Source organism: Glandiceps talaboti, chromosome 7 (assembly GCF_964340395.1).
Source record: "Glandiceps talaboti chromosome 7, keGlaTala1.1, whole genome shotgun sequence".
In the NCBI taxonomy this organism is placed as follows: Eukaryota; Metazoa; Hemichordata; class Enteropneusta; family Spengelidae; genus Glandiceps; species Glandiceps talaboti.
Window position 1 is genome coordinate 11,330,819 of NC_135555.1, and position 25,103 is coordinate 11,355,921.

Sequence of the window (25,103 nt, forward strand, 5' to 3'; positions counted from 1 at the left end):
TATTTAGAAATAAAAATTTGCTTAAACACCAACTTGTTGTTTTCGAAATGTTTTAATGCTTGTTACATGTAAAGATAAACCACCCACTTAAGAAAAGATGGCATACACATCAATATAACAACTAGTGTGTTTGATATACATAGGAATTGATTACTTTACAAATGAAAGTATAACACCACAGGAAATATTACCATTTGAAATCAAAGTTAATCATATTTCTCCAAACTTTGCCATATAAAAGCTTGTTCCTGTTCCTTTTGAGACAATAAATGTAATTTAGGCATTCACGGTCCTAGCCTGTTTTCATGGAAATTTATTTTCCCATACAGTTTACAAAGTATTAGTATTCGGCGGCCATTTTGAATTCTAAAAATGACTAATTTTGATATCATTTTGACCACTGTTTCAAAAATTTGTATAGTGACCCCTGCTTCTGATTTTAACTGAGCATAAGGTTATGTTTTCTTGAACTAAGACAGCAAAAGTTAGAGTTTATTTCCGAGGCACATTGTTAACTTAAGTATCATTTGACTCCCGTTTAAACAATCTGTATGGTGACTTTGATTTTTTCTCTTGATTTTGACTCTTCAGTTTTCTGGAATACAGTAACAGCAAATTTTAACATTTCATTTTTGCAGCACACACACTACTTATCATTAACATGAACATTTACTTTCAGACTCGTGTAAGATTTACTGTAAAGATTGAGTTAAAAATATCCCTAAACCAAAGAAGATTGTTCATCTTACATTGTCAGGAAATCAATAGGCATTGAAGGAATCTGAGTCTCTGAAATGAATTTTTACCATCGGTAAATGTAAAATAACAACAAACTAGGCATAAAAATGGTATAGAGCAAGTTGGAATATGCAAAGTCAATACAATTGAACAGTTGTATTTGTGTAGAAAGTCAATTTGGTCACACAATAACAAGTGAGGGCGCTGCTGCAACGCCAACACCTTGAAACACCAGCTCCTCAAAGTTTCAGGTTTTTCTCCAAAACCAGCTTCTCAGAATCACCAAAGTTCCTCCTGTTGCTTTGTAAGCATCTGGTGAGTACCTGAGTGAAATGCTGTAACAGTTTCGGAGTGCACTACATGGAAAATCAAGTGGAAATGTTGGCAGTCATGTTCGTCATTGTCACGGACATGATTAACATTCAAGTTCAAGTGTAACGTATTTGAACTCATTTACATATTCTATCGTTTAAAGATCTTACTCCAGTCTATAACACCTTGTCTTACCATGCCGAAGTGCAACGACTGTGATAAATCTAGGGGTGTTACGTTTACTCAGGGTGACTTGCATTTGTGCCAAAAATGCAAGAAAAAGCGATTTCCGTCAGGATCACCAAATACTGAACCAAATCAGGAAACCACACAAGCTTCAGCAACATCTGGTGTCTCCATTGATCAACGGCTCACTGAAATCAGCCTCCAGGTTAGCTACATACCAGTACTTCTGAAAAGTGTCAATGACATAAAGGAATGCCAGGATACTACATCTGCCTCGCTAGAATACTTCAATTCACTCTTTGAAGACTTCAGAACAAGAATTGCCACAGTAGAAAGCGAGAACAAAGTAACCAAGGAAAAGAATGAAGAACTCACTAAACGTGTGGCCGATCTAGAGAAAGCTCTTGAAGATCAAAACCAATATAGCCGGAGAGAAAATATTGAAATTCATGGAATCCCAGAAACCAACGAAGCCAATGAAAACACCGACGCAACTGTCATTAGGGTACTACAGAAAATCGACCCAGGCATCACCCCAAATAATATCGAAGTCACCCATAGAATTGGCCGCAAATTCACAGAGAGGGATCCAAGCACACCGAAACCGAGACCAAGACCAATCATTGTCAAGTTCTCTGGCAGAAAGATACGTGATTCCGTCTATAAAAATAAGAAGAAAATAATCAACACAACTACTGACACACTTGGCTATACAGAGAAGAACAGAATATACATAAATGAAAACCTAACACCAACAGCACGAAAACTACTGAAGTCTGCGAATGAAAAACGAAAGGCCTTAAACTATAAATACCTGTGGACAAGAAACGGCTTTATCTACGTAAAGAAGTTTGACGCAACTACTGTAATCAATATCAGAAATGAACATGACCTTATCAAAATTGTCTGAACCAATGTATCCTCTCTTCCCGCTTTCCGTCATTAATCCTTATCAGGTAATCGAATTTCTCTTTCACTTATGCCAGTGAATAACAACATCACTGAAGAAGACATTTTTGACATTAGCTGTGCGGAATACTCACTAGCTAAATTCAACACAACTTTCAGCAATACAGAGAACGCTTTCTCCGTCTCACATATCAATGTCCGATCACTTAACAAGAACTATGACAATTTCAATATGCTATATGAACACTCTTTGCGAAATCAATTTCGAATTATCGCTCTTTCTGAAGTATGGCAAGTGTCAAACAAAGACATGTATAATATGCCTAGTTATTCTTTTGTTGTTAACTGTAGAGACCAAGGTAAAGGTGGAGGAGTAGGAATGTATATACACGACTCTTTGTCATATACTGTGTTGAGCAATGTTACAATTACAAATGCAGAAACTCTGTGGATCGAAGTAGAACTTGAAAATAGATTTTTCCTAGTTGGGGCTGTGTATAAACCACCACATTCTAATGTTGACGACTTTGTAGAGAGTTTAGAAAATTATATAAGTGAGAGTGAAAGAAAATATAGCGGATGTGTTATTATTGGAGATTTCAACATTGATGTGAGCAAAGAAACGAACCCTAGTGCCCGCAAACTTATTGATACACTTGCATGTTTTCATTTTAAACAAACTATAAGTACTCCTACTAGGAAAACACAGAATTCAAGTTCTACCATAGATCATTTGTACACAAACATAGCTGACAGGTCCATTTCTACAGGTACTATTACTGCTGACATCTCAGATCATTTTCCGATATTTATATTCTTTAATTCAGTGAAAACACCACCCACAACTGGAGTTACAACATTGATAAGAGACTATTCAAAGTTTAATGGGCAGGCATTTAGAGATGAGTTGAATGCTGAAACATGGGAAAAGGTTTTGCAATGCAAAGATGTAAATTTAGCTTTACAACATTTTGTTGATAGGTTCAAAGATATCATTGCCAAACATGCTCCTTTGAAGTGTATACGTACCTCAAAGAAAAAGAAACGAGTCAAGCCGTGGTTGACACCTGGAATACTTAAGTCAGTTAGAACAAAACACAAGCTGTTTAAGAAGGTCATTAACAGTCGTTTCAATGTAACGTTATATAACCATTACAAGAAATACCGGAACGTTCTCACCACTATTCTAAGGAAAAGCAAATGCCATTATTATGCAAATGTTTTCTCACTTAATAATGGCAAAATAAAGGAGACGTGGGGAGTTATAAACGAATTAATTGGTAAATCAAAACACAAACAGTTAACTATTCCAAGACAATTGAAGATTAACTGTAATGGTTCAGAAGTAATTCACACTTGCCTGGATGATATTACGGAAGATTTTAATAATTTTTATGTACATGTTGGTGAAAATCTCGCTAATAAAATACCCACTTCCCCGAACACAACGTTTCACGACTTCTTGGGTGAGAAAGTTCCTCATTCCTTTTTCTTTTACCCTGTTACCAAACTTGATATTGTCAATACTATTTCTGCATTGGATATACGCAAAGCAACAGGTTTTGATGACATCCCTTGCAAGTTAATCCACGAAGGTAGAGAGGAAATATCAAACCCTCTATGTCACATTATTAATTTGTCTTTCTGTTCAGGTCATTTTCCAGAACTCCTTAAAGTAGCCAAAGTGTTACCTTTTTATAAGAAGGGTCAGATAAATGAACCTGGAAACTATAGACCCATTTCCGTTTTACCTGTTATCAGCAAGATTGTTGAAAGAATTGCAAACAAACATTTGATGAATTTCTTAGAGGGATTTAACATTTTATATGACCATCAATACGGTTTTCGGAAGAAGTACAGTTGTAAATTGTCTTTGATTAGTTTGATTCAATCTTTACAAGAAGAGCTTGATAAGAGAAATTCAACACTTGGTATTTTTATCGATTTTTCAAAGGCTTTCGATACTGTAAACCATAATATTTTACTTGCAAAGCTTGAACATTACGGAATCAGAGGTTTACCACTCAAGTGGTTCTCTAGTTATTTGCATTCACGGAGTCAGTATGTCAGCATCAATAATATAGCTTCAAGCAGATTAAATATTACCTGTGGTGTCCCTCAGGGGTCAATCCTAGGACCTATCTTATTCTTGATATACATAAACGACATTCCAAATTCCTCCAATCTTTTCAATTTTAAGCTTTATGCAGATGATTCAAACTTATTTCATTCTATCCAGGAAACCCATAACAATATATCCCTCAATCTAGCTAATGTTGAATTTCATCAGGTAAATAAATGGTGTGATGCTAACCGACTGACTATGAATGTAAATAAAACAGAACACATGGTAATTAGAAGTAAACAAAACAGTAAAGAAGTAATTGGGTCTATAACTCTTAATGACAGGGTGGTTAGAGAAGCTAACAGCACATCGTTCATTGGGATTCACCTAGACAGTAATTTAACTTGGAAAACTCACATTGTAGACGTAAAGAAAAAGATCTGTAAATTTACTGGAATATTTTACAGGCTTCGACAACTGGTCCCATGTTCAACTCTCCTAATGTTGTACAATACCTTTGTATTACCACACATTTCCTATGGCCTTGAAGTGTGGGGAAGTTCGTGTAAAACATATCTCAAAGAGATTTTACTTGCACAGAAAAGGATTGTTCGTGTCATTACGGGGAGTAAATGTAATGCACATACGGCACCTTTATTTAAAAAGCTCAGTATTCTTGATATATACAAACAGTTTGACTATCAGATTGGAATTTTTGTTCATGATGTACTACACGATAAACTTCCGCCACACTTCAAGGACTACTTTTCGAATATCGAACATTGTCATGATACTAGGCGGAAATTGAGAGGAGACCTCCATGTACCAAAATACAAGAGTAATTTTGGTCAGTCTTCTGTCAAGTTCACTGGTTCACAGATATGGAACAACATTCCATATACAATTCGCAGTCACCCAAGCAGACACAAATTCAAGAAAGATTACAAACAGTTTCTTCTTGTAAATATGTAAAATTTTCGCGCATTTTCATTTTCATTTTTCATGTACAGTATGTAGTTTGTGAGTTTTTGCAGCAGTCACCTGATCTTTTTTCATTGTAATATTTATACTAGTGTATGAGTTTTGAGTGGCTAGACTAGATTAGTTATAGAAACTATTTTCTAGCCTCTCGCCCGCTCTGATACAATTATGCACACATTGTGTATTATATGCTTTCAATTGTTATGTATTTTTTTTTGTGATGGGTAAATAAATTACAATTACAATTACAATTACAATATTTGTTGCATCTTCCACAGCCCTTTCTATTGTGGTGATACATAACCGACATACAGACACTCATAGCAGAGATGTATGTAACGCAGTCAAGATCTAGTTGTTTCAAAAGATCAGTCTATGCAACATCATTATGACTGTCTATTTATTCAATTCCAAAATGTCAGTCAGTGAGAGACCGTGTGCTTATATTCACAAGTCTGTGGTATTTGCATGAGTGGAACTGCAACACTGTTTCACAAAAGTGATAGTCAATCAAGGTTACCAGACACAACACTTTCAAAACCAGAGACAGCTGGTGTTATCCCAGACAACACAATGTCTGAGATATTATTCAAAACACTGTTACACTTCACCAAATAAACCATGTCTGTAAGTGTTACATTGCAACATTCTGTCTGTACCAAATACAACTATCATTGATACATGTTCCACACATTTTCAACACTTCCACTGAGAGGCAGAGGGGGGAAAATGACAACAGGTTCAATTTGTATGATGTTGTGTAGACTGTACTTTCCACACAACATTGATCTTGGCTGTAGTAAATTGAAACGTTGTATTTCACTGTGAACATGATTATTTTCAAATGTACTTTGTCTGGTCCCATATTGAGAGCGGCAGTGATGTTGAGATGTTGATATATGTTCACAGCATGATATAACGTATCATCTTACATGTGTGTCTAAGGTTATTGAATAAAGTTATTGAATTAGATTGTCTGTACTTTGTCAGTCATTACCATGTTGTCGAAGTTGAAATAAAGATTATGTTGCCTTTAAATGGACTTATGGATTTACCATTTAGACCAACTTTACAATTGTAGTTACTTGACTGTGACTTAAAACTGTGCTCACTCTGGTTTCTACTCCATGTCTCGCAAAGCATTGGAATTCGTATCATGTCTCTATAACTAGGTCAAACAACTGACCTTCAGTTCTACATAATTTCAACAATTTCATTAATCCAAGGCATTCATGGTGACACTTGAGTTCTAGTCTGGATGATAAGCCATGCCAGGGAGCCATCATCTATACCTTCAAAGAGGTAAGGGCATTTCATAATGGCTGTGAGATCTAGTCTGGAGTTAAGCCATGCCAGGGCGCCATCACCTATACCTTCAAAGAGGTAAGGGCATTTCATAATGGCTGCGAGATCTAGCCTGGAGGGTAAGCCATGTCAGGGTGCCCTCATCTATACCTTCAAAGAGGTAAGGGCATTTCATAATGGCTGTGAGATCTAGCCTGGAGGGTAAGCCATGCCAGGGTGCCCTCATCTATACCTTCAAAGAGGTAAGGGCATTTCATAATGGCTGTGAGATCTAGTCTGGAGGCTAAGCCATGCCAGGGCGCCATCACCTATACCTTCAAAGAGGTAAGGGCATTTCATAATGGCTGTGAGATCTAGTCTGGAGGCTAAGCCATGCCAGGGCGCCATCACCTATACCTTCAAAGAGGTAAGGGCATTTCATAATGGCTGCGAGATCTAGTCTGGAGGGTAAGCCATGCCAGGGCGCCATCACCTATACCTTCAAAGAGGTAAGGGAATTTTATGGTGGCCAAGTTCTAGTCTGCAGAATAAGCAATGTCATCTATACCTTCAAAGAGGTAAAGGCATTTCAAGGTGACTGTGAGTTCTAGTCTCCAGAATAAGCCATGTCAGGGTGCCCTCATCTATACCTTCAAAGAGGTAAAGGCATTTCATGATGGCTGTGAGATCTATTCTGGGGGATAAGCCATGTCAGGGTGCCATCATCTATACCTTCAAAGGAATTTTCATTGACAAAAATACAAAATTTGAGCACCACCAAATAATTATTTCAAAAATGGCATCGCTAGATGGTGTAATAAGTTTAAAATATTATGTGCACAGAAAAATCAAAATCAAAGTTCAAGGTATCCTTAAATTTGGCAATGTTTTAAAACAAAAAGAGCAATAATATCTGTAGTTTTTAGCAAACTTTCACAATATTTCTACAATGTTTTATACAACCTTAAAAATATTTAAGTAGTGATGAAGTACAAGTGCATCTGACATCAAATTGATGGCAAACCTTTTTATACTTAAAATGTGACCAACAAAAAGAAATTTAAAAAAGATATACTTGTCAAGCAGCTTTCCAAGATGCAAAAGTTTTGAAATAAAAAATAATAATTTAGGTATACTTGTAATAAATAAGAGTATTGAGATTCCATATGTTTTCTTTAAAGTATAACTAAAACTACATGGGCCTCAGTAGGGTCTACACACAGAAAAAAAATATAAAAAGTAAATATTACTCCCCCATGTCAATATTTACTGGAAGTCTCCTCAGTGGAGAGACTTGCTTTATGGAAAGCCTTATTACAAAGACTTTTACAGATCTGCTTATTTGCAATTGTTCATCCATATCTGCAAGAACACAGCGTATCTCTACGTCTCAACATTATTTTTACAAAACTTTATACAAGATGTTTACAACAAAATGTAACTGGAAGTGATACAAATGTTTCCTGAATGGAAATATCATATACGAAAGTGCCAAATGTGAAATTGGATACATCATCCTAGTAGTAATTTGGCAAGACTCTAGCACCTACCAACCATGTAGGGCTCCAACATACAAATATGTTTATTACATAATACCTTCTACATGATTACAAAATAGTATTTTTATGAAAATTATTATCAATGGAAGAGTATCCCAAAGTCTCAAAATGTGGCCATATTATGAGTTATTCTAAGTACATATCTGGGATAATCTGATTGGATAACTGTCATTACAATTTGTTGAAACTCAAACTTTAAGGTACATTTTGCGGTGTGTTTTTTTAACCAAATGAATGGTGATTATAACTAAATTCATATTCTATGATTTCAAAAATAATAGAATTATATTCCATTATTGAGTAAATCCCAGAGCCCAGAGTTAATTAGTTTTTTACAAGTGGTTGTACAAATCATTTAGTGAGTTGGAGATGTCTGCTGGTACAGTGGTAGATACAATATATACTATAGAATATTTAACATATGATTGAAACTTACCCAAATATTACTACTATCAGTAACACTAATAATTGGATTGTCATATAGTCTACATGTAAATTGAAATTTCTAGGAAAACTGAAATAGTTATATCTGAAGCATTGGACTTAAGTATATAGCTAATTGCTAAAGTGGTGTATGTTATTTTCAGACAATTTAACAAAGCCAGCCAGACTGAGAAAACTACAGTGTAGAGTTGAGGGGGGAATGGAAATGGAAATTCTATGACATACTATTGATATGTTGTATACACGGTATATTGAACTACCTATAGGTAAACTCATGTGTATGGCTAAACAAATTATATAACAGTGTTTGATAAAATAACACTGGGATAGTACAACTAATTAGAGACCCTCAAAAGTTACTATTGCACTACTGTTGTTAGGGCGACAGTATTTAATTCTATGGAGCTATGACTCAAATGACCCTATATTTCTCCATTTAGGCAAAATAATTTCAAAAATTGACAACCTCTGTGCAGACTATCATTATCATAAATAGCAATACAGATACTGTAAAATCAATTAGTAATTAACAATTAATTAGTGCAATGTATTTTTATAAGTATAAATTTGTAATTATAATTCATTCAGTTGTTTTTATGACATTTATGAAATGTTCCAAGTACAAAAATCTGCTTTATTTGAGAAAGGAGAAATGTTTTTGATAAACTCAGCCTCGATTATATAGTCCCATATGTATGTTACTTAAATATAAAGTGTATTTCATAAACATAACACTCACTATTTTACTTCTACATTGACATTACAACCCCTAATTAAGAGTAGAATAGACAGACCTACCATAGAAAATACATTGATTATACCAAATATCTAAGGATGATAGGGGATGAAGCTATGTGAGGCAATCACCTATTCTAGGCTTCAGCTGCCTGCACTTCAGGATTGGTTTCTGGGTTATCAACGTCCTCTGATACGTCAGGTGGCAAATCACCAGCAACCCTGACCTGTAATATATATACAAAACAATAAACATTTGAGGATTTGGGAAAATGAATATAGTTATCCTAAATTTTGCCTTTTACCAATTTATTTCAAAATCAAAGCAGCTGGAATCACCTAATAGTGTGTTATCCGAAGGCTTGCATTTGGAAATATTTTATTGAAATTTGGTTGTTCACATCTTGTTTTAAAGGAAACTGACATGTCATCCATTTCCCATAGAAATAACAGAATGTTGATGGTCATTTTGAAGTACAACATGGGTAAATTTTCACTTCATTTTGTTCTTTTTAAAAAGTCACATTGTGACTTTTCATGAATTGAGTTTTCTTGTGTAAAGTAACATCAAAGAATTTGAATATGGACACATAGCCATATGTGTACTAAATTGAATTTGAGACTCATTGCTCTGTCCACTTATTACTTTTTCAAACATATATAATCAAACATCAACACTTAATCAACACTTTCCAAATTCAAGCTAATCAAATAACTATCTTATATATCATGGCACATGATATATATCTACTTTGCTTTCCATTCATTCAAACATAGAAAACTATCAAGACATAACAAACAGACTCCATTTTTATATTAATTTAAAATCTTGACTTCATTTATAAATTTATCACAAAAAATATATATTCTTAGACTACTGTTTTTGGTGTAAAGGCAAAAGAAACTAACCTTTGCACCACTTGGAGTAACGACGACTTCAGTCTGCTTTTTTCCTTTCTTAGGTGATATCTTTCTCTGTTTTGCATCTTCTTCCGTCATCCGTTGTGGCTTTTCAACTGTTCCTGGAATATCAATCTTGGCTTCACCTTCCGCACCAATTGGCTGCATTTCAGTGGCTTCACCCTTGGTTGGCTGTTTATGATGTTTGGCAATATGAGCAATACTGGTGGGTACAGCAATGACAAAGTCTTTGGCAAAGAGTCTGTCAAAAAGGAACACAATATATTTTGAATATAAAATGGGTGATATGTGATATTTACAGGGTAAGGGGCTTCGGTCAAAGTGTTTAGAAACCTATAAAGTTGAACATTGTTAAAACTGCCAGGTTTTCTTTTTGCTCTATTTAAAACCTAGATATTGTTCAGCACTATAAAATTTTGTCATCTTTTTATTTATTTATTCAGCTTTGACATAAAGTCAGGATGACTAACACCTATAGAAAGCGACCCTCCTCAATGTTCAGTGTTAATGCAGGAGGAAACCGGAGTACCCGGGGAAAACCTGCGTTGTTCAGTAGAGTCAAACTGAACGACACTCTTCTTACTTACAGCGTGGTAAATTTAATCAAACCCTGAATGGGGTTTGAACCCCGACCGCAGTGGTAAGAGGCAAGTGGTTTAACCACTCGGCCACCAACAACCCCTTAATTTTACAGTCTACAAGACTAATGTTGGCAAATTACTTAAAGCCTGGTATACAGTTTATGTACAAAGCGTCATTGTAGTCACTAATTATTTCCATGTTTCTGTTTTCCAATGAAATAAGTGAATAAACTCTCCAGTGAAAATTACCAGGTATATAGGTACATTATCATGCATTGTTGATGGTTTGTCCCATAGTGTAAAGGACATGCAAGAACTTGTCATTATTGAACCCTTTAATAAAAGATCTAAAAAAAAGTGGTCAAATTGATGACAAGCGACATATCGGTCAGAATAGCTCCACTGTTTTTTTTGAGATGTGTAGAAGTGGTTCTGTTGTTCAGCTCTTTCACTATGCAGTTTTGTTTTAGCAAAGTAATAAGTAAAAAGTGGTTAGTGGTTTCATATGATGACTCACACAGACTATAGCAAACAATTCACACAGAAAGTTGATATAATATTGTACTTTATAATAGTCATCATTTTGCAAAAATTCTATTTTACTCCTAATTTGCATACTAATAACCCGATCAACTTGTCTTGAACAAACTTGTACCTCCTCTTCACAAGACACCAACACAATAAATTTTAGTTCAATTGGCGCAGTAGTTTTGGAGAAGATTTTAAAACATTTTTATTAAAAATTCTATATTTACCCCGAATTTGAATATTAATGACCCAGTCCATTTGATTGAACAAACTTATATCTGCTCATCCCAAAACTCCAACACAAAAAATTTCAACTCAATTGGCCAGGTAGATTTGTAGAAGATTTTTTGAAGTATTTTTACCCCAAATTATTTTTTGAGCTAATTTGCATAACAATGACCCTCAATTTGTCTTGAAAAACTTACATCTCCTCATCAAATGACACCTACGCGCCAAAATTCAGAACAATTGACCATGTAATTTTGATGGAAGCATGACAGAGTATAAACCTAAAAATGTTCAATGTTTTTGTTTTCCAGCGAAATATTAAAGTGAATACACTTTCCAGTGAAAATTACCAGGTATATAGTCCATTATCATGCATTGTTGATGGTTTGTCTCGTAATGTAAATGAACATGCTAGAACTTGTCATTATCTAGCCCTTTAATAAAAGATATAAAAAAATTGTCACATTGACAAATGACATATCAGTCAGAATAGCGCTGCTGGTTTTTTTTGTTGGTTATTATTGTGATGTGTAGAAATGGTTCTGTTGTTCAGCTCTTCCACTATGCAGTTTTATTTTAGCAAAGTAATAAGTAAAAAGTGGTTAGTGGTTTCATGTGATGACTCACACAGACTATAGCAAATATTTCACACCTTTCTTGAATATTGTACTTTTATATTATAGTCACCATTTTACAAAAATTCTACTGATAACCTAATCAACTTGTATTGGACAAACTTATATCTGCTCCTCCAAAGATATCAACAAAATAAATTTCAGCTAAATTGGCACAGTAGCTTTGGAGAAGATTTTAAAACATTTTTATCAAAAATTAGGCATATTTGCAAACTCTTTTCAAATGTTCATTCACTTGTCGAAGAATCCCTGTTATCTTTGTGAAATACACCATAGTTTGGATGTTGCTATGGCCGGATATTTGCATACAGTTTATGAATGTTTACTCACTTGCCTACCAGATGATGTTGTTATTTAACCGAAACATACTGCCATTTGGTTATTGCTCAGGGCGTGGTCACGGTTGCTAAGGCCAATTATGTCAAAACGTTTTGAGGAAAATCTGCAGAACAACACTTCTAGAAACATCTCACCAAGTTTCAGTCTCATTGACCGACTACTTTTTGAGATGTGAATTTTTCACCAAAATTCACATGTTTACACCTAATTTGCATATCAGTGACGAAATCATTATGTGCTTAATATTTCTTCATCTCTATACCCAGGTGCATCCCCATTAAATTTCAGCCCTATCTGCTTAGTAGTTTTGGAATTAAAGATTTTTGACTGAAAAGACACATTTTTAGCCCTAATTTGCCATATCACTGCGGGGTTCATCATGTCGTGAATGTGAATAATTCTTAATCTGAACACCCTGAAGAATGTTTCAACCTAATTTCAAACCGATCTGCACGGTAGATTTTGAGTTTAAGTTTTTTACCAAAAATCACATTTTTTTAATCAAATCACTAGACACCAATGGTAATACACCCACCAAATATCAGGGCAATTGGTCCAGTGGTTTTTGACTTTAAGTTGTTTACACACACACACGCACACACGCACGCGCACGCACGCACGCACACACACACACACACACAGACAGACACTTTGCCATGCCTATAGCAATACTGAACATTATCAGTTCAGTTGTGCTTTAAAATCGCAAAACTTGTGAAGTCACACGAGAAATAGTGGATGTGGAAACTGACATCAACTTAAAAACAATATATAAAACTGTTCCTTCCAATCTGTAATGGCTGTACATCTGATAGGAAGAAATCAATAACACAGAGAAAATTTGGAAAACTATGGAAAACCTGAACTAGACACTCACACATGAAAAAAAGATATAATAAAATAAAATAAAAAATCTACTACCCCACCTATTCTAAAATTGAGTGTAATTGGAACCACACAATTTTTTTTATTAGGCCTAACTTACAAGACGTCCACGGTAGAGCCAAGCCATGTTCTTGAGCCTTTCTTCAGAGTAGATTTTGTATATGGCAATGTAAACTCCTTCTCGTCCCAGTACATGTCTTTCTCAATATCTGGATAGTGGCCATACAGATCATCCACAATCAAAAGACCAACCTGAAAAAAAGTATATGAGTAAGATTCATTAGTCTATCAAGAGTATTAAAACCAGTAAAAATTCAGAGTTCATATTGCAAACTGCTCCTTCTCAATCAGGAATGGATATTGGAGATTTCAGAAGTCATTATGTTACTTGCTGCAACTATAATTCTGAATCTGAATATGAATATGAATCTGAATCTGAATATTAATGTGAATATGAATGTGAATATGAAGATGAGTACAACTGAGTTCCATACCTTAAAAGAATGAATCTGAAATTGGGTGAAAGTCTTGCATGTGAATGTGAATCTGCATGACATTCCAGCATCTCATGTGACATGAATCTGAAGATAAGTACAAGTGAAAGTCTCACATCTGAATGTGAAACTGAAGATGTAGACAAGTGAGAATCTTGCATCTGATCACGAATGTGAATATGAAGATGAGTACATTCAATGAAAGTCTCACATCTGAACATAATCTGAGTATGAGTACAAGTGAAAGTCTCACATTTGAACATGAATCTGAGTATGAGTACAAGTGAAAGTCTCACATCTGAACATGAATCTGAATACGAGTACAAGTGAAGTCTCACATCTGAACATGAATCTGAATAAGAGCACAAGTGAAAGTCTCACATCTGAACATGAATCTTAATATTAGTAGAAGTGAAAGTCTGGCTTACATACCTGAAAGTTTCTATCAATAATCTCACTCAGTTCAAAGTCATCGTCATCATCTCCATATGGATTTATTATGGCTTCAGCTACCTAAGTGAATGAAAAAGAGACATGTCATTTGCATTCAGCAGCCATTAACTGCACATGCAATAAATTAGATAATTACCCATTATCATACTGAGCATGCAATATATCAAGTATTACCCTATGCTAATGTATGTAATAAATCAGTTTATACCACACATAAGTTGTATGGGTTTAAACAGAAAATTAGGTATGTGTTTGACTTTACAACAATGTACAAATCTATGTCATTGGTTCTGCTGCGGTGCTGAAAATAGCAGTACAAATGTGCAAGTCACTATAATATTCCTTCGTTTAGATTAGGGTTGCACAGGTATTACTAGAAAAAACTCAAACATGTCACTATTTCTTTTCAACAAGTAGTGAAAGGGCCCCTTATGTCACTTTTATTTTTCTCTACTGAATGAAGAAATATAATGAAGAATACCAGCTACATAATGTATTTACTATCAAATGATATATTACAATGAGGTGTGAAATTTAAGATAAGCAGTCTTACCTTCAACCATCCAAAGTAAAAGAAGAACTCAAGAACTGTCAAGATAGGGAAGTAGAAATCTATGGCGCTACCCCCATCTTCTCGGCTACGAGCTGGGTCAAGAAACTGATCAGCAAACAGCTTGGCCAGAAAATAACCATATGTTACTATGGTAACAACCTATCAAAAAGAAAGTGTAGACTCATGACATTCCCATTGCATCATTACAAACCTGACAAATGAACTTGGATGGGGTGGGGTGGGGGTTGGTGGGTAGGGGACAGGTCATAAACCATTGGACTATTGCAGCAAAGGCCTTCATCTAACTTTTGCAATTGTCATACAAGACACTAGAAAGCTAAAGTTACACAAAATATCTAGGTATCTGAATAAATATGTAAATAATCAATAAGATAATCATGAGAAGTGAAAATAACTACATACATAAATAAATTATTGGTTTCTTTCGAGAAATTCGAAATGCTGGCGAGATTTCTTGTGTGTACAATCTACCTCAATTGAAATCAAAAGTGCCATCAAAGACCATATTTTACAACATACTACCTTACCTGTGTATAAACTAATGGAACACTTATCCAGTCATATCCCATCATGCCACCACACGACCCACGAATTCCTTGAAATTTCTAGATGTTGATTAAACAAAGTAACAAGAAAGGCATGACAATTGGGAAGAGTTAAGCAGATTAATGTATAAAAATTTACCAATCTGAGACTTGGGATCATTTTACATGTTTGATTCATTTTTACTGACAAATTAAAAAAATTATTATCATTCACAGCACAATTATATATCTCAAAGGCTAGTATTGAATTACGAATAAAATTGGCTAAGAAAAACAACTGTTGAGCAGAGCTATAGAATGAGATGGTCCTGAACAACAGAATGATCCTATCGAACCCTTGTGGTGCTCTTGATAACACAGTACTAAGGCTAGAACCTGCAGCTACTGATACATCTTGAAGCATCTTTAAGTCTTGAGGTAAAGTTCAGTCAGGTTTATTAATATCTTCAGTTCATATGTATTGATTACAGCTATCAATTTACATAATTTGCATTAAAAAAATCTTTGTCTGGGCACCTTTTATTTGTCTAGAAATTAGGGTATTCATGATTTCATTACTAGAAATTTCCCCGAAATTTTCCCATAATCTCTTGCAGGAAACCCCCAAATGCCTAAATACAGTATAAAGTGCAGTAGGACTACAAGATTTCAAGGTTCAGCAAGCTGCTCGTTTTATCTCCAAAACCTTATTTAAGTTGATAGCAGCAATTACTATAAGTATAATAGAGACAGAAGTAATTTAGATTACTTTCCTTTAAAGCTGCACTAACTACAAACTGAAATGGTTTTTTTTTGAAACTCTATTATTAGAAATAATCAAAATATCATACACCCTGAACAGTATTGAATGACATATTTGTGTATCAATACACACTGTATGGTGCAATATTTCCAATCAATTTTTGAGCTTCACACCCAAAACTAAGTGCCCCAATCAATCATCAACCTATTACTACCCTGCTTACAAATACAATAGATCTCTACTCAATGACATGTACAATGTATAATTAATAATAATATATACTTTATTATCCAATACAATGGAAATTTGCCTTCGGCACCAGGCTACAATGACAATAACGACAAAAACAACTTACAGAAACAGCAGAGTAAAAAGACGGAACACACACAAATTGAATATAAACTGTCCAAGACTGACTAAAAGTCTCGACTGACAGGTGTTGGAGCCCTGCTCCTTGTCAGTGATTTCGGCATATTTGCGTTTAAAACAGCGACAGCAGATGGGACAAACGACTTCTTAAATATATTTTTCTTTGCCCTAGGGCATTTAAAAAAAAATTCAGTGAAAATATTGGTGGTTTTCTGATGAAAAACATAATACCGGTATGCTAGTTAGAGCTAGTGGAGATTTAAAGCAACACACATATTTCCGACGATGATAACTGAGGACTACATTACCTGTAGCAGTAAGTTTACAGCGACATCATCTTTTATCTTGCCGTCTTCTCTCAACTTTCTAACTAGATTGCAAGCCCAACCTACTGGTAGCCAAAACTTGACAAAAGTCGTTGGCAAGTTTTCATATTCAAGGCGTTCCTTCTTAGTCATCAAACCTGTGTAAAAAGATTAAAAATGATAACAGCTGAAATCACTGTTACCATGGTTACAAGATTGTCTCTAAATTTCTACTGTAGGTATAAGCACGCATTATTTGGTACAAGTTGAAATCTCACTTACTAGTGGAATAAACTTAAATTCAGTTCAAAACTGACCTCTAATTAACATGTACAATGTCCAATCCATGGTATTTTGATAATGTTTGACAGTAAATATATTTAGAAGTTATCCCCCAATCTTTGTTCAGATAAGGAAAATACAAGTGACCTAAGGGGCCCCCTTAGGTCACTTGTATTTTCCTTGTCACTACGAGTCTCTAGATAAGTAGTGACAACCCTTTGGTCATGAGTATAATTATACCAGCACCAGTAATATCAAAGAAAAATTGAGGAAAATTGTAATGGTTATTTTGAACGCTTTGACTAATATTTCAAAAACAGCAGTGCAGAACCAGTGATGTAGACATGCGTTGTCGTGGCATAGATGCATGTTGTCGTGACATTGAACGATAGAGTGTATCATTTTTGTTCTAAATGGCTTGTGCGTGGTATAATGTTAGTTGTCTGATCAAAAATATAATACTTGAGTTACAGCTAGTGCAGCTTTAAGAAAGTAACAAATAGCAGCAATGTCTCAAATCAAGAAAAATTGAAAATTTCATAAGGTTTACATTTCTTCCAAGAAATTACCAAATCCACCAACCTGCTCTGACTATATGACCAAGTGTTGGGAATCTTTTTAACACTGGCATAGACACTGATGTAAAAACAATTGTAATTGTAAGATTCAGCCAACGAACTAGTGTCCTGCGAGCTTTGCGCATTTCTTCGTCTGCACCCTGGACGTGAGTGGCTATCATCTGGCAAGTTTCATCAGTCCAAGGAATTGTATCGTACATGCTCCACCACCGACTTACCACAAGGCTGACGTAAAAACCCAGGATGAAACTCAGTGGAATGATACCGAGGATTCGGTCCTTGAAAAATATACATAACTGAAGAAACAAAAGATAATAAATTTGATGGTATTCAAGAATTGAATTCAAAAAAGTCAAAAGCTGGGTTCGTACATTTTTGGGTGCGATTTTCAAGTTGCTGTATATTCAAAAGGTAAGTGCAGCATCCTACATACTGAAGCATATGCCATCACTTGCAATTAACTGAAGTCAAACCAGGTATTAAGATATAACTTGCAAATGATCCAATGACATAATCTATTGTCCAAAAAAATAATGTTGAGAAAATTTGTAGTATGCAATCAATTATTCTAACAGTGCAAGAAGAAAGTTTTAATTTCATATAGCAGACATACACCGATAAATGTTAACAATATACTAATTTAATTTAATCAAGGTTTTATGTAAGAATTTTCACTTCAGTAAAAGCCTTATAAACCGGATCTTGTGTCACTGACTTTTGAAGCAAGAATCACCTAGGTACTATCTTTGTGTTGGTTGTCTGGGACACTATGAATATACATGTATGTATGTATGTATGTATGTATGTATGTATGTATGTGTGTGTGTGTGTGTGTGTGTGTGTGTGTGTGTGTGTGTGTGTGTATGTATGTATGTATGTATGTATGTATGTATGTATGTATGTCTGTATGTATGTATGTATGTATGTATGTATGTATGTATGTATGTATGTATGTATGTATGTATGTATGTATGTATGTATGTATGTATGAATGTATGTATGTATGTATGAATGAGTGTGTGTACATATGTACATAAAATTGTGCATTTGTTTATGAATACCTAAGTCTTCATTGTATGTAAATCATGTCCTTCAGCTGTGTTTTCATAAAATGTATTTTATTCTTTTCTGTGACTATGTTAGATCTATACAAAACAATATCCTTGGTGTCTGAGTCCCCCATAATTATAACACACTTTTTTATTATATGGTGGCTTTTGTGGCAAGATGAATGTTTTAGTGAGACTCAGTTTTGCAGTTGAGAATTTATGAAGTTTTGTAAACTAAGAAATAATAAATCTGAATACTACAAAATAGTTAAGTTTCATTGCTGACCATAATAGCATTCTTTAAATTCGGTTTCATTAAATTTTTAAGAAAAATTTCGGTTTTACTTTTAAAGATGAAGGGTTTGTATAATTATTTGCTATTTTGTAAAGCAGGGAGTAGTGAGCATGTGAGCTCGAATTTGATTTTCCTTGTGTCTATGTCTGCTGTGTCCACGCTTTGTCTGCCTGTGTGTGTGTGTGTGTGTGTGTGTGTGTGTGTGTTGGAACAAAACAAGATTTTTCTCCTTTTCGTTTTTTTACCTGTTCATTGATCATGACTGATATTAATGAATAAATAATTTCTAATTTCATTATCGACTGAATAGACACCTTGTTCATTCATTCTTCCATAATCCACTCCTACCAAATCCCCTTATCAAAATAGGGGGAGGGGAAGGAGGAGGGAGGTTAGAATGGAAAAATAGACAATTAAGTTGTCTATATTCAGTCAATAAAGAGAGAGTGAACATTTAACCAGAACAGAAGACTAGAAGTTATGCTTTATATCGCCACGAAAAAGGGAGAAAAATGAAAATATCAAAATATATATATTTCAATCAGTTTTGGACAGATATTAATGCTGAATAATTTATCTGTTGCGTGATCAAGATCCATAGTAGATGTATTGATACGTCACATTCGTTTCAAATTTACTATTCCAAAGTATAACTATATTTTAGTGGCAACAGTTTCATTCCATCAGAATTTTTTTTTTTAAATGAAATTTTAGATCCTGAGATGCTGATTGCTGGCCCATGTGATAGAACTAAAAAAAATGTGGAACTCACCAATTCAAATGGTTCTCTTAATTCATCAGTGGTGAGTGCAAACCTATAGATTATCGACAGTCCATAATAGAGCAGTAAAAACACAATCAGTTCCTTCCATATCAGTTTATAGATGCTACCACGCCACATAAACAGCAGACGTGAGAATGAACACAGACTGGCCCGAGACACCTTCAAGGAGTAGGATATCGTCATGGTGACAAGTCTTGACTTTCATATACAGCCTCACAAAATATGACTTGCTCATACACTGACAACCTGTATAATGTAAATTATAATGAAATACAATATTTGCATATATTAACATACATTTACACATAATGACCACACATCATCATGGTGCATAAAGAAAGCTAATATTATCAATGTTTTGCATATATTTGCACATGTATATAAATGGGCAAATATACTATTGTAAACTATAAATGCAAATATATATTTACATATATTTGCATATATGCACATAAATTTACATAAATTTGGAATGAGGTCTTTCGATATGATAGCAATATTTCAAAAGTATTTTTATATGGCTTAAATTTGATAGCAATATTAAAGAGTTTGTTTTATAGTAATATTCAATGCGTTACTCCTAGACATTTGCTGTCTTTATTTATACTATTTAAAGAGAGTAGATTCAGTAGAATATCTGTTTGTTTTTCTATCATGACAACATACTGTGGCCATGAAAATAACAGACACTACAATAGCCTACAATGGCTGGCTGGTGTTGCTTTTATTCGGGTCACAGTGGGGGAGGTTACTATGGGGAAAGTCTGCACAGCTTCCAAGCTTTAATCACGGCTTATGGCAGGGGTCATTTGGGGTCAACTATTATTTGCGACTGACAGGTGTACAGACCATAAAAGGTAAGATAACATGTCCCATAAATACCTTAAAAGCAAAAAAAAAATTTAAAAAACTTTAAAAAAAACAACATTTTCTTGGGGGTTTTCATGGTTGACTGCAATCTGATTAAAATCTGATGTTAGATATGATGGCTTTTGTGGCAAGATGAATGTTTTAGTCAGACTCAGTTTTGCAGTTGAGAATTTATGAATTTTTGTAAACTAAGAAATAATAAATCTGAATACTACAAAATAGTTAAGGCTGACGTAAAAACCCAGGATGAAACTCGGTGGAATGATACCAAGGATTCGGTCCTTGAAAAATATACATAACTGAAGAAACAAAAGATAATAAATTTGATGGTATTCAAGTATTGAATTCAAAAAAGTCAAAAGCTGGGTTCGTACATTTTTGGGTGCGATTTTCAAGTTGCTGTATATTCAAAAGGTAAGTGCAGCATCCTACATACTGAAGCATATGCCATCACTTGCAATTAACTGAAGTCATGCATGTGTGTGTGTGTATGTATGTATGTATGTATGTATGTATGTGTGTACATGTATGTGTGAATGTACATGTATATGTGTGTATGTATGCATATGTTCATACATATTTTGTATAATGTATGTATGTATGTATGTATGTATGTATGTATGTATGTATGTATGCATGTGTGTGTATGTATGTATGTATGTATGTATGTATGTATGTATGTACATGTATGTGTGAATGTACATGTATATGTGTGTATGTATGCATATGTTCATACATATTTTGTATAATGTATGTATGTATGTATGTATGTATGTATGTATGTATGTATGTATGAATGTATGTATGTATGTATGAATGAGTGTGTGTACATATGTACATAAAATTGTGCATTTGTTTATGAATACCTAAGTCTTCATTGTATGTAAATCATGTCCTTCAGCTTTGTGTTTTCATAAAATGTATTTTATTCTTTTCTGTGAATATGTTAGATCTATACAAAACAATATCCTTGGTGTCTGAGTCCTCCATAATTATAACACACTTTTTTATTATATGGTGGCTTTTGTGGCAAGATGAATGTTTTAGTCAGACTCAGTTTTGCAGTTGAGAATTTATGAATTTTTGTAAACTAAGAAATAATAAATCTGAATACTACAAAATAGTTAAGGCTGACGTAACGCCTCGCCTCGCCCAGGAAAAAAAAAACTAACGTAAAAGACGCAATAACGATGGAATAAAGGTAAATACAGGAAAACCAGCCTATCTAACATCAGATTTTAATCAGATTGGGTTGACTGGGGCCCGTTCACAATCTCGACCTCGTATTGCATAATGCCATTACGATACAGTCCCTTGTGAACTAATATTCTATTCAAGGACTAACGCAAAACAATGATGTTATTTATGTTTACGAATACTCAATACCTTCACCGTTCTTTGTGCATACACCATGTAGCGATTGTGTTTTTTTGAATATTCGCTAATACCTAGTAACGTCATTACTTTGTATTATGACAATCCTTGAACAGACTATTACGATTAGCTCACAAACCACACAGTGTGTCATATTATGTCGATAACAGCGCGACCGTTCTCACCATTATGTTCTCACGTACAACTTACAAGTACTAAGTTACAGTACAACACAACAACAGTATGTTCTTTCGACGTCGTCTTCCGTTTTCGTCTCCAGTTGACACAAACATAATATCGATTTCCTTCCCTACGACAAGGCCACTCTTTCGTTCATTGAGTAGTGCATACGTTATATTGTTATTTATTAGTACGTGGTGATATTTCGATCTAAGGTCGCGACGTACGATCGAGTGTAAAAGAACAACATAAACGAGGCGCGATAGGCGGATCAAAGTGTCAGGGGTCAGTGTTGTTTTCAGGGTGTTTTCATTACATTTACTGCAAATCAAGCATAACTATGATTGCATGAGTTAAAGTTAACCTTTTTAAATACATGCATCGGGCTTCGTGTCTCTAAATTTAGCTCTGTGATATACCCGGTATTTGTTTCGTATGGGATTTGAGGTTATATTGTTCTATTCTGTAGCGCCAAACGATCGTATTTTAATTTTATGGTGGCTGCAAGGTCGAATTTGTCGCTGCGTTAATGATGTCATCGCCATCGATGGGCGACAAAAATACACACTGGCTAAATCCCTACAACCCCTGAATCCAGACAGGCATCATTTCGAGTGTCTCGTCAAAATACATGTTGCATATTATTACCCGTTTATATATTAGACTAATCTCATGACATATTTTGTACACTTTCATCGTCGATGCAAGCTTATGATGCGTATGGTATGTTTCCACTTACCACGAGACGTAATTCGTTGATCCCAACTTTCACTAATTCACCGAACTGAGAGTAATTTCAAGCTCATGCATGTAGGATCGTGAAGGCGTACTAAGACTAATTGATACGCCCAGTTGATATGTCCGAACTGTCCATCCCCGGGTGTCCATGCAACCGTCGGCCGTCCAACATCTAAAGTAAACGTTGTTATGTCCTTGACGGTCACTAGTCATCATTATCTTGTGCTCGTAATGAAATCACACACAGGCATGTATCCGCCATTACAGAAACTACTTTATTCAGTCACATGACTATCACATGATCAATGTAAGCAATACATACTTGTCATAACAAACGTAATAACATTGAAGGACGCCTCCAACGCCGGAGAGATCAGACGCGATTCGCGACGTGACTTGCATTGCGATTTCCCCCAGTTTACTTCTGGGTCAAATACATTTGATGTAAGAATGTCTATTTGCTGTAGAAAAAAGTGCATTTTCACGTGCATGACCGTTAAAGTGGCCATATGGATGAGGATTGGGTATTTATTTTACAAAACAATTTTATCATGGCTTCCTACTTGAAAAATTAATGTGAAAGAATATAGACCAAATCTGTATTTGCAATACAGTGCAAAAAGCTTCTTCTTCTTTTTTTAAAGTGTAAAAAGTTAGTTATTGTACTTACCTGTAGTAACACATTATTTAAAAAAAAGTGAAACAGCATGCAGCATATGTCATGTCCTTGTTTGTAACTCAATAATACTGACATGGCGTATGTTGTTTCATTTCACATTTATTTTTCAAGTAGGAAACTATGATAAAATTGTACGTTTCATAAATTAAAAACTCAAAATAAATACCCAATCTTCCTCCATATGGCCACTTTATAAGTTTACTTAGGATCAAGCCTTCAGTAATTAAAAGGGGAGGGCCGGGGGGAAATGGAGGGTCATAATTTAGATATTAATTAAATTATCTTAAAGTTTGCAGTATTTTGTGATTCTGGCATGATCCACCGCTGTGTGCCGTAGCATATTTGTGATTATTGTCATGCGTTTCTTAGGAATATTAATTTTCATAGTCAGAAACTTTTTTGCAAGGATACATAGTTGGTTTTAAGCAATAGATTTTTCCACTAACGTCTGGTATAAGTACACACACAGGTGCAAAACGTTGAATTGACAATCATCACCATGACAACACGCGGCGTACGCGTTCTATTCACCAGATCCTCATTCTGTAATTTTGATACCCTAGTATCTAGTCCTCTGTTTGAACTTCAGGTTACCAGTTCAAGCCATATAGCCTAAATCGTCTTTGCGACAATATTTTGCCCCAAAGCACAGACAAGAACCAGTCTGTGCGTGACCACAGACAGTGGCTCTCCTCGGATCACGTATACATTCTTTACAACTTGAGATAGGAGTGGCTAGGGCCGGCTGGACGACATAACGGGACTCGAGTAAGTCGATGATAACATGCATACACGAGACTGAAAAAATTGCGACAAGTAGTCACCTGCAATCACAGGTTATCAAACTATTTATGCATGGTGGACATTTCAGATTCATAGACAAATTGAACTCTGAAAGTGTGATTCCGTGATAACTTGTACTTTATATACCTATAGGTTATTTACAAATCACTTCTTACGTGCAATAAATTAATAATGTTTGTTTAGTTCTTTAGATGTGTTTGCTCGTTTGCTTGTCAGTTTGATGATGATGATGATGATGATGATGATGATGATGATGTTGTTGTTGTTGTTGTTGTTGTTGTTGATTTTGATTTTGTTGTTGTTGTTGTTGTTGTTGTTGTTGTAATTATTAAGTTACAAATACGGACTTGATTATTCTACGATATTTCACCATGTTACAATGTAATATGCCAGGTAGAAAAAAAAACCTTTGTATTGTTGCCAGGTAGAAAAAATAACTTTTTAATGTTACTTGGAAATCCTAAATAAACACCCACTTTCTCTTTAATGTACAGCCCGTGACCATGACTGCGACAAGTCATTGCGCATGCATATGGGCCAGCAGGCTAATTATCTGGGTTATAGCTAATATCATACATGCTATATGATATGATATATATCTAATGTAATCGTTATGTCGACAGAGTGGACCCTAAAAGTCACGAAATCAGCACCATGA

The 25,103-nt window shown here is 34.8% G+C and overlaps 3 protein-coding genes across 5 annotated transcripts; 2 read left to right on the plus strand and 1 right to left on the minus strand.

Annotated features, from left to right (window-relative positions):
• Window positions 1-48: 48 nt before the first annotated feature.
• Window positions 49-23,198, minus strand: LOC144437186 (bestrophin-2a-like). 3 transcript variants are annotated; one of them, XR_013481003.1, is made up of 11 exons: window positions 22,964-23,198; window positions 19,789-20,046; window positions 17,677-17,968; window positions 16,816-16,970; window positions 15,379-15,456; window positions 14,831-14,989; window positions 14,257-14,337; window positions 13,431-13,582; window positions 10,123-10,375; window positions 9,277-9,440; window positions 49-1,462 (listed from the first exon to the last, which is right to left on the minus strand). XR_013481003.1 is itself a non-coding variant. In XM_078126069.1 (10 exons), the coding sequence occupies exons 2-10, from the start codon at window positions 19,981-19,983 to the stop codon at window positions 9,351-9,353; spliced, it is 1,455 nt and encodes a 484-aa protein (XP_077982195.1). In that variant the 5' UTR covers window positions 19,984-20,046; window positions 22,964-23,198; the 3' UTR covers window positions 8,270-9,350. The 3 variants fall into 3 exon arrangements, 1 of the variants encoding a protein (XP_077982195.1); XR_013481002.1 differs by having other exon boundaries at window positions 49-1,896; XM_078126069.1 differs by lacking the exon at window positions 49-1,462 and having other exon boundaries at window positions 8,270-9,440.
• On the plus strand, window positions 1,247-2,146 carry LOC144437932 (uncharacterized). Its single transcript, XM_078126965.1, has one exon. The coding sequence runs from the start codon at window positions 1,247-1,249 to the stop codon at window positions 2,144-2,146; it is 900 nt and encodes a 299-aa protein (XP_077983091.1).
• On the plus strand, window positions 2,465-5,182 carry LOC144437933 (uncharacterized). The gene has a single exon (XM_078126966.1). The coding sequence runs from the start codon at window positions 2,465-2,467 to the stop codon at window positions 5,180-5,182; it is 2,718 nt and encodes a 905-aa protein (XP_077983092.1).
• Window positions 23,199-25,103: the final 1,905 nt, after the last annotated feature.

Bases quoted from the DNA above. Each gene is read 5' to 3' on its own strand.
- LOC144437932 (XM_078126965.1), top strand. From the start codon at position 1,247: ATGCCGAAGTGCAACGACTGTGATAAATCTAGGGGTGTTACGTTTACT.
- LOC144437933 (XM_078126966.1), top strand. From the start codon at position 2,465: ATGCCTAGTTATTCTTTTGTTGTTAACTGTAGAGACCAAGGTAAAGGT.
- LOC144437186 (XM_078126069.1), bottom strand. From the start codon at position 19,983: ATGACGATATCCTACTCCTTGAAGGTGTCTCGGGCCAGTCTGTGTTCA. The intron at 17,969-19,788 runs GTGAGTTCCACA...TTGTTTCTTCAG, and splicing joins TAAGAGAACCATTTGAATTG to TTATGTATATTTTTCAAGGA. The intron at 14,990-15,378 runs GTAAGGTAGTAT...TCTTTTTGATAG, and splicing joins TTCCATTAGTTTATACACAG to GTTGTTACCATAGTAACATA.